The sequence below is a fragment of the Nanorana parkeri genome, unplaced genomic scaffold (assembly GCF_000935625.1).
Source record: "Nanorana parkeri isolate BGI_ZX_2015 unplaced genomic scaffold, ASM93562v1 scaffold276, whole genome shotgun sequence".
NCBI classification, from domain to species: Eukaryota; Metazoa; Chordata; class Amphibia; order Anura; family Dicroglossidae; genus Nanorana; species Nanorana parkeri.
In genome coordinates this window covers 461495-474592 of record NW_017306544.1, presented here as the reverse complement: position 1 = coordinate 474592, position 13098 = coordinate 461495, and the positions used below count along the sequence as shown (strand labels likewise).

Sequence of the window (13098 nt, the reverse complement as noted above, 5' to 3'; positions counted from 1 at the left end):
GGGGACATCTATCGTCTGCCACATACAATGCTGTTTTAACACCTCTCTGGACTCCAATTATGCAAATACAATCAGCACCTGGTTGTGACCAACATACTATGTGGATTGGAGCAACATTCACCATATTTATTCGGAGATAATTTTTTGTACAATTCATTCTGAATCGAGAAAGCTGGACGGATGACCAGTGAAACATCTTCAAGAAAAATACAGCAAGCCCAGTTGCCTTGACTCATTTTTTACAGATAATATAGACCAATGATTTCAGGACAGTGGTGAAGTGCAATGGCCCAGTCGCAGCTGCAACCCTGCAATCCTGGTAGTTCTGCCAATGACTTCAAGCTGTAGGGGGACTACAAATCTCAGCAATACATTATACAGCAATGCAGAATAATATGAATTTACATACTCTGTTTTGCTCAGCAGGGATGTGCAGGGTCTGACCAGTGATGTGTGGGGTCTCACCTGTGCTGTGTGTGGTCACACCAGGGCTGTGCGTGTTCTCAAAAGGGCTGTGTGCGGTCTCCCCAGGGCTGTGCAGTGTCTCACTAGGGCTGTGCATGGTCTGACCAGGGCTGGGCGGGGCCTCAACAGGGCTGTGCAGTCTGACCAGGGCTGTTTGTGGTCTGACCAGGGCTGAGTGCGGTCTCACCAGGGCTGCAAGCATTCTCACCAGGCATGTGTGTAGTCTCACCAGGGCTGCATGCAGTCTCACTAGGGCTGCAAGCATTCTCACCAGGCATGTGTGTAGTCTCACCAGGGCTGCATGCAGTCTCACTAGGGCTGCAAGCATTCTCACCAGGCATGTGTGTAGTCTCACCAGGGCTGCATGCAGTCTCACTAGGGCTGTGCGTGGTCTCACCATGGCTGTGTGGGGTCTCAGGAGGATGTGCTGGTCTCCCCAGTGATGTGCCGGGTCTCACCAGGGCTGTGAGGGCGGGTGCAGGCGGCGGAAAGGAGGAGAAGTAGATGTGCTGTAAGCAGTGCCACGAGGTCCCCAGGAAGCGCGGGATCTTACGTCAGCCGACTGTATTTACAAATTTAAAGCACTGGCGCTTAGTATCGTGGAGTTATTACAAGTACCAATACTGATATCGGTATTGGTGCATCCCTACTTTTAATGTAGGACAGGCCAGGAAGTTCCCATCGTCCTGGATGGTTCATACGACAGCCTATTGGGCTGGGGAGGAGTTTTTAGGACAGAAGCGGTCCAGGGGAGCTTGGTTCTTGTGAGAGACCAGATTTCTCATCAATGTTCTGGAACTAAGGGCAATTTGTCTCTCCTTCCAGATGTTAGCAGGCCGTATTTTGGGATAACCATCAAAGATTCAGTTGGAAGACATCATAGCTGACATCATCAACTATTAGGTGGGCACAGGAAGTCACACAGCCCAAAAGAAAGCAAATTTTATTCTGACCTGGGCCAAAATGCTTGATAAGCCTTGTCCATGGTCCACTTTAAACATTTGCCAGGTGGGCTTTCTTAGTCATCAATGCCTGGAGGCGTGTAAATGGTCTCTTCACCCCGTGGTGTTTTATGAGACCTCTGTTCATGGCCAGGCCCAGGGATCCTCAGACCTTCACAGTAGACGTTCTAGTGACCCTGTGGGATCAATTTTGGCTGATATACGCCTTCCCTCCAATACAGATTGTTCCTTGAATGCTCCACAGGATCGAAATAGAGGGCGTTCTGGTGCTCCTGGTGATGCCAAAAATAGCCATGAAATTGGCTCTCGGACATCCTTTAACGTTTAGGTGAAGTTCTCCATGGCCTCTTCCCGACCGACCTGACCTGATATCTCAGGGGCTGGTATACCATCCTGATTCTGAGTCACTGGCTTTCACGGCTGAGGGACCAGGGTCTGTCTAACTTGGTTATTCCTACGCTTCTGAAGGCTAGAAAGTTGACTTTTCAGAAAATCTATCATCAGACTGGTGTCCTTATCCAGTAGAGAGTCTTTTCTGATTCTCCATAGAGATAATGTCGTTCTGAGATCTCAAGCCTCTTTTCTTCTCAAGGTGTTTCTGCCTTCCATCTTAATCGGGACATTGTCCTGCCTTTTCTTTGCCCTGCTCTGCTGAAGCATCCCAAAGAGATTTCCCTGCACTGTTTGAATGTGGTGCTGTAGTGCATGTATACCTTTAGGCTACTGCCTTTATGCTAACTTTTTTGTCACCTGTAGAAATTGCTACTTGTTATCGACTATGGGGGAATTTATCAAAACTAGAGCAGACAAAATCTGGAGCAGCTGTGCATGGCAACCAATCAGCTTCTCTCTTTTATTTTAAAATCTTAGCTGAACAAACTAAAGATAGAAGCTGATTGGTTACCCTGCACAACTGCTCCAGATTCAGTCTGCTCCAGTTTTGATCAATTCCCCTCTATGTCTTCTGTCTGCTGCCTGGACCAGCCTTTTGTCTGTTTTTGACCATGTCTTCTGACTACCTGCTGCCTGTACTGACTTTCACCCTTGTTTACCAACCATGTTTGCTGCCTGAACTGGCCTTACTGCAAGTTTCTAACCATACACCTGCTGGGGCACTTAGTCTCCTCCACTATCCAGCCATATTATCTGACCTCTCTTACAGGAGCAACCATTACAACTTATAAAGATACATATGTTTTTATTATCCATTCTGTAATTTATCAAGTTGATTTTTGCAGTTTAACTATAAAGTAATTATAAAAGGTTTTCACATTTTCCCCCACTCAGATTACTGAACCGAAGTTCTATCCCCATAATGCCCCATTAATGCCCAACAACTCCTTTCTTTAATATTATTGACCACATGATTATATGGTTATTCAAACTTATTCAACCAAATGCCATTTCTGTTGCTGTTCGACATTTGTGCTTTACCTGTACTCTATCATATGAAGGTTTCCCCTGAACATATGATTGTCCATTACTAGAGCCCCCCTTTGGATGCTCTAACATTCTGTTTTGCTTACAAAAAATATTGTACCTTGCTGTCAATTACTTATTGTACTGTGTTTTTTCTACAATAAAAACTAACATGCAAAAAAAAAAAAAGGTTTTCACTGCTCACATTGGGGGGAATCCATAAAAGAACTGGAGCAGACAGAATCTGGAGCAGTTGTCCATGACAACTAATCAACTTCTTTGTTTCATTTCCAAAGCTTAACTGAACAAACTGAAAAGAGAAGCTGATTGGTTGTCATGGGCAACTGATCCAGATTTTGCTGCTACAGTTTTTGTGAATCCCCCCCTTTGTATTGAATACATTTGAAGCCACATTGCTTTTTATGATCAGTCAAAATAATCCTTTCAATAAGCATTTGGTATATAATTCTTCTTCCTATGTAACACTAATATGTTTGTTGCAAACAAACAACAGTGTTTGGCACAGGCTACCAAAACCAAGAATAATGTAAGGATTAGAGCTGCAACAGTTAATCGATTTAGTCGATTAAAATCGACGATTGAAAACGTTGTCAACGTTTTCGATCGTCCATTCGTCGGCTATCGATTGAGCTGGGATTTGTTGTTCCTCTTTAGCTGGTGGTATTCTCCATTGCGCTGTATAATGGATTATTGCTGGGATTTGTAGTTCCTCTATAACTGGTTAATGGTAATCTGCATTGCGCAGTATAATCATTATACAGCGCAATGGAGAATACCACCAGCTATAGAGGACCACAAATCCCAGCAATAATACATTATATACAGCGCAATGCAGAATACCAGCAGTTACAGGGGACTACAAATCCCAGCAATAGTACATTATACAGCGCAATGCAGAATAACGCCATCTATAGAGGAATACATCAGATCCCAGCAATAATACATTATATACATAATAGTATAGTATAATGTACTATTGCAGGGATTTATTGTATTCCTATATAGCTGCTGGTATTCTGCATTGAGCGCAATGCAGAATAACGCCAGCTACAGAGGACTACAAATCCCAGTAAAAGTACATTATAGTATAATGTACTATTGCTGCATTCCTCTATAGTTGCTGGTATTCTGCACTGCGCAGCTGTATAATGTACTATATTGCACACCACACTTTTTTTTTACTTCCACTGCTCCAAGCTTGCTCCCGTGATGGACTACAATCTCAATACAAACTAGTAGTCCATCACTGGAGCCTTTTTTTTGTTTTATCCGATTAACCGATTAATCAAACTTAATCATCGGCTAACTAATCGATTACGAAAATAATCGTTAGCTGCAGCCCTAGTAAGGATCTGTATGCAGTTGTGCACCTTTTGTAGTCTTCCTGAAGTGTGCAAACCTGCTGTGTTAAGGAGTGTGCCCATGCCATCTACTGGAAGATATTCATCAATGCAGTATATCATGCTGCAGCTATCCAGCAGGCATTAATAGGCCTGCTGGATAGGCTGCCTGTGAATCTAAGTGCACTCACAGAATATCTGAAAAAGTGTTTCCAGTATGCTAACCTGTTTATTCCACAGCACAACATCTACATTGCTAGCAGCTCTGGATGAAAACAGACTGTGCTAGAGCCTACGACTCAACACAAAAGATCGACTTAAACCCACGGCAAGCAAATGGAAAAAAACGATGTTCTGCTAACAGCATTTACAGAAAAATGCATTGTCTAGACTGAATTTGTTTTCAAGGCTAATTCCCATTGTGTTGCATTAAGGTAGCCCGGTCATTTTGAATGGGCAACAAAGGAGCGCCAACGCATAAAAAAGGCACATGCACTATTTTAGCTACCGCAACGCAACAAAATTCAGTGGGATTCATAAAGAGTCTCTATGAATTATGTTGTGCATCTATATAACAAATACGTGCTCAGTGTTACTGAGCTGCCTGCCCAGCCACTGCTTTTGTCACCTAGACAAAGACAATGGCCGACGGCTTGTACTGTGGTCGGGCGTAGCCTGATGGGGCTGCTGAGGTACTAGTTTCCCATCAGGTCTGCTGTGCTGCTGATTGACAGCAGGCAGTGGGCAGATTCTATAGCCAATAGCAGGACAGACCTGATTGGGAACTAGTCTCTCAAAGTTCCTCATCAGGCTCTGCCCCCACTCTCAGAGGCACTGGTTGTTAAGAAGGTTGCCTGCTTATTGGGGAACTCTTCCCTCAGTCTCTCCATCATGCTCTGTCCACTCAGGCACATCGTTTATTGCTAAGAGGCAGTTGTGTCACAATAGGGGTGGGGGGCCCGTAATGGGACCAAGTGTCTGACATCTGTATGAGAGTTTAGGGGACCCGGCGGTATACCTTAATCCCGCCGGGGGAACATCCCCTTCACTCTCTGCTGGCGTCCATCATCAAGATGGTGCCCGGCAGTTAAGCATGTGTGACATCATTATGCGCTTGTGTGACACGCATGCATGGTGCTGTCACATGTGTGTGTGGTGACTTCCTGTTTGGTGACACCCTACGGTTGTCTGGGTGACAACCGGCCTGGGAACACCCCTACTAAGAGGCTATCAGCTGTGCAGCCAAGAGCAACTTAGCAACCAGTGACACATCCCTGGTCTCATTTCAGCTGACAGAGATTCCCTGGCTGACAGTTAAATGTAAACAAGGGGCCTGGGGATGCTTGCTGATATTACGATGTCAACCAGCTTCCCCAGTCCCTTTGTTCAGGGCTGTCTTTAATATGCAGCAGGCCCTGGGCAATTTGCACTTCGGGTCGGCCGAACATGCTGAGCATGTTCGGCCGTCCCGAAGCCATGTGAAGCAAGCCAATGTACGGCTGATTTCAGCCGATGTACGGCTGAAATCAGCCGTACCAGCCTGAAGTGAATAGCGAACAGTGTTCGGCTCACTTCACTTCAGATCGGTCTTTCACTCGGCTTGGTTAATAGACCCCTAAGACTTTTAATTTAAATCTAATTGTATGATTTACAAGTAGGAAAGAACATGGATATATTAGTAAAATATGTATTGCAATTACACAGCATATCACTGAACACATGGACTGAATGTACATTTCAGCACGTGTTTAGTGATATGCATGTAAATGCAATACAGTGCAGAGTCTTCCTTCCCAGTTCTGCTCCCAGACCCCAGCATGTGTGCAAGTGCTAAAATGTATGTCCCTGTACAGTTAAATACAGATAAGTGCAAATAAAGATAACAAATGAGGTTAACTGTTTTGTTTTTTTTTAGATTTACCTGTGCTGTCTGGCTGTACCCTCCCCCTCCTTCGTGCCTGCCTTATCTATGTGACAGGCATCAGGGGAGGAGATCACAGCAGGAGACACACACACACACACACACACATGGATTACCGGTCACTTCACAGGCTGGCTGCTACTGAGAATGGATGGCCGTTCTGTCTCCCCACCAGCACTGCTGCAGCTCTTTTTCTGTCTGCCGCTGGGAGCGAAAGGGACAGCTGTTGTGGGCCCCTGTAAATGATAGGGCCCAGGGCAGCTGCCCCTTTTTCCCCACGGTAAAGACGGCCCTGATTCCAATGCTTATTTACATGTCCTGATAGTTCCGCATTTCACCCAGTTCCTCAGATTCTCCATCTCTGACAGACATGTGTTCCCATCCTTTTTTTACCTATAGGGTAAGAGGAGGGGGAGCTTACCTATGAATATACTTTTAATGCCAGGTCCAGTTGCCAACCTCTCCTTAAACACAGGAAAGTGTTGATCCAGAACCTGGAGAGATTTGGATCTATTAAATGTAAGAGCCACCTAGTTCAGAGAATGGTTTTCCTCAGAGGAGTCATAGATATGGTGATCAACTCAGTGGAACTACCAACATACAAGATGCAAATCTTGAGGGCAGGAGTGCAATGATCAACTAGTTCAAGGTCAGCAGTCAACCAACTAGTCAGGGCAAGTGTCAAATGTATTAGAGCTCAGAGCATCCTTTTTTGTCGTTCACATTGCAGGAAAAGCTGTAAAATTGCAAATGGGCAAGAGGACATCCGTCCTATTTATTGGTTGTCAGGCTGGCACTTACAGCTCTTCCCTGTTAGTAGAGGTGACACTGATCATATTATTACCACAGAATCATTTTATAGCTCTAACAGCCATTAGATGAAGTGCACTTAGAATACTCTAGCGGATTAACTGAGCAGGCCTGAGCCCTCTCATACCTGTGGGGCTTTCAATTGAGGTATGTTTTCCCTCCAATCCTCAGAATATAAGGGTATTGGCCAAGATCAGGTCATTTCCAGCTGAGGTGATAGTGTAATTTTTTACTTTGGCCCCTCAGGCCCTGTTTTCTGCTTCTTCAGTCCCTAGCATTGAAACTTCCAGTCATTGTCCCACTGTCACAAGAGCTGCTGATTCAGGGCCAAGTTCTCCCCCCAACCCAGGCAGACTACATTTGGCTGCATTGAGGCTGAGAGAAACAGACTAGCAAAATAGGGTTGGTCTATGTCTATGGGACAAATTTGTAGTTTTTGCCAGTGGAGTCCCCTTTTATCCTCTGCATCCTGAAGTATCAAACATGCTGAAATTCCCACAGCTAGGTCTAAACATGATCTTAGGGGATAAAAAAATATATGCCCTGTCAGCATTGTCAGGCACACACCATCTAATCAATCAGTTTGTCAAAGCATGTATGAAAATTAATTCTCGAAGAAGAGTTCTCTTATGCTGTGAGACCTATCCTTCTCTATCGTTTCCAAGTGATTGTTCTCTATGGAACCTCAGGTTAAAGGCAGCCTTTCTGACAGCCTTAAAAACCAGCTGGACAGTTTTAGAACTACAAGAGCTGGGGGGAAGAGAGCCTTACCTATGTCTGCTAAAGGATAGATCAGTCTTATGACCAAAAGCATGTTCCACTTTCCATCTGTCTCTAGACATTGTGACACTACTGTTCCATGTCTAATTCTGAGGTACTATATGTGGGCACAATTTTAAAGAGGTACGTTGACAAGACTGCAGCACGGAGACAACTGATTTCTTGTAAAGGGCACCTAACTGCTGCTAAAACAGCCGCATTTTGGATTGGGAAGTTCAGATTCAGAAAGCCTACATCGCAAAAAGGAGTCAAGCTTCCAACAGGTCTTAAGGCTGATTTCCTCCCCGTGAGCAACCTGTAAAGTAGGAATGAGCTCCGGGTTCGGTCCAAACATGGGATTTTGCTTGTTTGGAGGTTCAATTAGGTCAAACATGCGGGAAGTGAAACATTTAGTAGCAGTATTACTACCATATGCCCCCTGGCAAAGCTCTTTTTCCATGGATCAGGATCTACTATAGAAGAAGGGAATCTCCAGCTGCTTTTTCTATAAACAGAAGGAAGCATAAGGTAGCTGTCATTTACTGGCAATTTAAACTTTCTTTTTTGTAAATGTCAGTTTTGCTGTAGTAGGTTGTATAAATCGCACAGATGTACCACTTCTCAGGCAGGTTTAGGGCATTTTAACCATGTTATTTAAAGGAATTGGGCATTTTAATGTTGCCCTTAAACATTATTAAAATTACTGCTCGGGTAAAAAAACATAATTGCTTTGGTTCGTGTCCACCAGGGAATGGCCCAGCTCCCCATGCCATTTGACAATCCCTAACTCATTAGCCTAGAAAATGGCCATTAATCATTTTTAGGATTCGGCTCCCATTGACTTCAATAGGGTTCAGATTTGGCATCTGACTATAGATAAAGTTCCACACAAACCAGCTTTAGGAGCGCTACTACCCTAGAAATACTGATAACTACTTGTATGTGAAAATGGACAAATGGACTTACAGTTAGAAGACAGCTGGTGTGCCAGAAGATCTCCTGGCGTCTAAGTGCCAGGTCCCTAGGAAGGAGCCTTGCTCCAAGGGTGGATAGCTCCAGGGGTAGGTAGTGACGGGGAGGAGCCGCGAACGGCTATGATATACTGAGCACCGTGTGTTCACAGGTTCCGTCAGGCTGGTATCTCGGGGGTGCGAATGGTCATACACATGAAAGAAAGTCCGAAGTGGTGGAGAGCTGTGCATAAAGTGAGGGCTCTCAGTGAAATAGCGGCTACGCGTTTCGAGGCACAGCCTCTTTCTCAAGCCTCAAAGCGATAGTGATTGCGGGAAAACGGAGATCTTTTAAAAATGGACACGGGGAGGAGTGAGGACTGCTACTCCCCTGTGATAGGCCAGCATTCAGGAAGAGGGAGGGGCCAGATAAAGTTCACCAAACTTACACAGACAAAACATAGGTATGTTTGGCTCATCACTACTTAAAAGGAGTTTCACCAGAGATCATCTACAGGATGGCAATGTGGACAACCTATGGCACTGTAGGGGTCTACCCCCTAATACCCCCTGTAATAGAGCAGTGTTATTCTGTTTTTGATGTAATTATTGTTAGCCGCCAGTCGGGTGTGCTCATGAGTCACATATGTGCTTCATCCACCAGGCTTTGCTGTGACAGAGTGCTGTGCTGGAGAGGTAGCATTCTGACAGTGGTTCTGTGCTAGCCAATCATTGCAGTAAGCATTAAAGTAGGAGGGGTTGGCTATAACAAAACCCATGAGCATGCTCAATTCACTCTCTTGTTTCTGGCACTCCCCTGTTGGGAGGTTGGTGCTCAGGTGCTGGGCTACTGCCCAGGCCTGAGGGCTAGGCCCTCAAGGCCTACCCTCATTGAATACCATGTGCTAGAAGGATTTTGCTGAATTCATTACAAGGACCTTACCCATGTTAACTAAGGCCATGGGGACAATAGAGTCACTACAGGAACCTCCACTGGTCCAGGCTACAGTCTGCCCTGAAGCAGGGTATACACTGGAACCTCTGTGGGAACTGAGATACGTCTGACCTATAGAGAGGAAGAAGATGGACCTTCCACCAGAGACTGAAGGCCTTGCAAGGAGTGCTATTATCAACAACCAGTATTTTTGCGTATTGCAGCCATATCTATCTACCTCTTCAGTTAAAACGTTCTACAATAAATATTTAAAAGACATCTATGGACACAGGATCTGCTTACTGCTGCAAGATGGTTTATGTGAATAATTACACCTGGGGACAAGGTTATCTCATCTGGGGGTCCCATTTGTAACTACAAGGCCCAGTTGGGTGGAGGCACTGCCATTACAGTTATGTTACAGTCCCATACTCCCACTTAATGGAGGCCCAGGATTTTCCATCTTTTTTTTTCACCTATGTGGTAAGAGGAGGTGGAGCTTACGGACAAATATGTTGCTATGTTTTCATGCCAGGCAAGGAAAAATGACCTGCAGGTAAATAAAAAAAATTCTGTGACTTCATTTTTTTTTATTTGGCCCTAAAATGTAGACACGTGAGCCAGCAAAAAAATTGTTTAGTTTCATTTAATTTTTGGATGTCGTTATTTCAGTTTTTCAGTCCGAAAGTCAATTCGGTTCGGGATTCGGTCGAATATTCGTTTAATGCAAACAAATATTTGTTACAGCAAAGTGGCAGGAAAAAAGGAAAATAAATAAAAAAATTTTTACAGTCCACAGAAACGAAAATCCGAATTGAAATTTGTACAAATTTCCGGAAATTGTACAAATGTTTGTAATTTCTGTAATTCTTAAATTCGGATGCATCCCAATGTAAGACTTTCTGAAAATTCATACGAATTTCAATTCAGAACCAAACAAATTGCACATGCCTTCTAAAATGTATTAGCAAGCAACAGATGTACAAATTATACTACAGTTGAGAAACACTGTTTTGAAAGCAGTGGCTGTTTGATGTATAACTTTTATGTAAAATGTGCATATTGCCCATAGAAAATAAACTCTCCTGACTTCACTTTTCTAATACAGAGAAATAATAATGATGATAGGAATCAGCCCTTGGCATTTGGTTTGCTAAAACATCATAAATAGTTGCGGTAATTTTATAGAATATTGGTTTTTTTTTTTATCCTTTTTTTTGCATTTCAGTGCTTCTGATCTCCTACAGCCACATCCTGTCTACATGCATGCAGTTCAGTGATGGCTGCATGGATTTCTTAGGGCAGGTTTTATGATGGTGATATTAGTGTATTATGTGTGTTAAAAAGGCCACAGCCTCCATCAGAAACACATGCGTTGTCACCCCATAAAAGGAAGTGTCCTTCATGGCAGAATCATCAGATATTACATACTGTATATAGGACTAAAGAGGGTATTTTCATGAAGTCCACATGGCTTACCAACATTTACTTTATTTTTGCTATATTTTTTACACATAGAATGAAGCTCTTTTAGATTTACATTATGACAAAGATACTCATAATAACAATGTTCCTTACAGGTGAACAGGGTAACACCTCACCTATGTTGTTTTCATTTGTTTTGTGTGCGAAGACTATGAAGTTAGAAATCATATACATCCTGGTCACAATCAGTATTGAATATTTATATTATGAAGGACCTAGGAATATGTGTATCTCTATTAGCAGGACAAGTGCATTTTCTGGGATTCAAGAGTAAACTTGAGGTTCCTGACTGGCACTAGCTCATATTATTTTTTGTCGTCGAGGGGCTGGAAATGAGGAGCGTCTTCGTGGTTTTCATCAGATACTATTGTGTTGGCATCTCCATTCTGTTTAAATTCTGTGAAGGAAAAGAAAATCACATCTATTAACAACAATATAGATAGCATAGATCTTCAGCTATTTGCTTAACAAACAATGGATGAATTGCATTTTCCTAAAAGTAAATAGTGGGCCAGACATTTTAAATTTAAAAGTATACATATTCTTATATTCCACAGAATGAACTGTGTAACTCAACTCTTATTTCCTAAGCAAGATATTCACTTTCGGGGGCTATTTTTAATTTTTTTTAGGCTCTGTTTTGACAATATTGTTTTGCAAAAAATATTTTATTATTTTATGGAGTCTAAATAAAAAGATTTTAACATGTTTTTTTTCTGTTTTGACCAGTGTTATTCTTTTTAAAAAAGTATTTTTACTGTAAATAAAAACAATTTCGCGCATTTTCTTGTTATGCCACACTAAAAATAATAGCAAATGAATAAAACCAAAAATAAATGTAAAAAAGGGATATTAAAAAAATCAGCAATGCATTGATTCACTACATTTTCTTATTGAAACTTGCAAACTGCATGCATTGTTATACACATAAGTGGCTGCATTTTAATAGCCGCTCCTGCTGTGTAATACAATGCAATTACTAGCTGTCATTGCGGCAGTCAGTAATTGCCAGTAATTGCAGGTAATAGACGGGGGAACCGGCGATGGGAGGAGAGCAGCTGGACATTAAAGATGCATCCCAGAAACTCTAACATTCTAAATCCTGAAATGGTTAAACATAATATATAGACTTCAAATTCTGCCCATGTAGGAGGTAGTATGAAGGCCCTACAGTGTGTGACACGCAATGACACATTAAAATGTATGTAAAAGCAAAACCTTTTTTTTTTTCATTTAGGATAGAGTGGGAAATGATTAAACCTGCTGCCAAGATTGTATTGCTGCTTGTGTCTCTGCTAGGAAAATTAAATCCTCTGTTTGTCTGGGCTGAACATTGTCACTGAGACAGGAAGTGAGGGGAAATTCAAAATGTTAAAGCTGTCACCAGAGCTAGAGGGAGGCAATATGTTTGGGTGACAACTCTCAAAGATGGGTATTACTAGGGATGCACAGATACCAACTACTGTACCTGATACAAGTACAAGTACTGATACTTTTCCAGCTCCAAAACTAGGCTAGAGAAAAAATCAAAAGTTAGGAGGCAGCTGTCATTTTTAAGGAGCATTGGCTATGGGATTTGTGCATCCTTGTTTTAATGTATGATTATATATATTTAATTACAACGGCCGGCCAGGAAGCTGCTCGTCGGGCTCATCCGTCACAGACGAGTGGACGAGTGGATTTTTCGAGCCCTGTATATATATATATCTATATATATAGATTAGGGGTGCGGAAATTAATGATTAATCCGTCGATTAATCGTTTATTTTTTTGATCGATCAAAATTATTTTGATCGGTACTCACCTCTCAGCCGGCTTCCAGGTCTTCCTCCCCCCTTCCCGAATGGCTCTGTCGGCTAACGAAGGGAAGGGGGGAGGAGTCGGGTGATGTAGTTGTCCGTGATGGGTAACGAAGGGAAGGACGGAGGAGTCCAGTGACGTCGATGTCCGTGACGTCACCGCACTCCTCCCCCTTCCCTTCGCTACCTGACGGAATCACTTGGGCCGGTGAGTCTCCTGCTTCATTAGTGCA

The 13098-nt window shown here is 43.0% G+C and overlaps 1 protein-coding gene across 1 annotated transcript in view; it reads right to left on the bottom strand.

Annotated features, from left to right (window-relative positions):
• Window positions 1-11354: 11354 nt before the first annotated feature.
• KCNC4 (potassium voltage-gated channel subfamily C member 4) overlaps window positions 11355-13098 on the bottom strand; it is a 42737-nt gene continuing 40993 nt past the window's right edge. Inside the window, exon 3 of the mRNA XM_018557248.1 lies at window positions 11355-11463. Coding sequence (XP_018412750.1) covers window positions 11372-11463 — 92 coding nt within the window. The 3' untranslated portion in view covers window positions 11355-11371. The remainder of the gene's footprint in view (window positions 11464-13098) is intronic.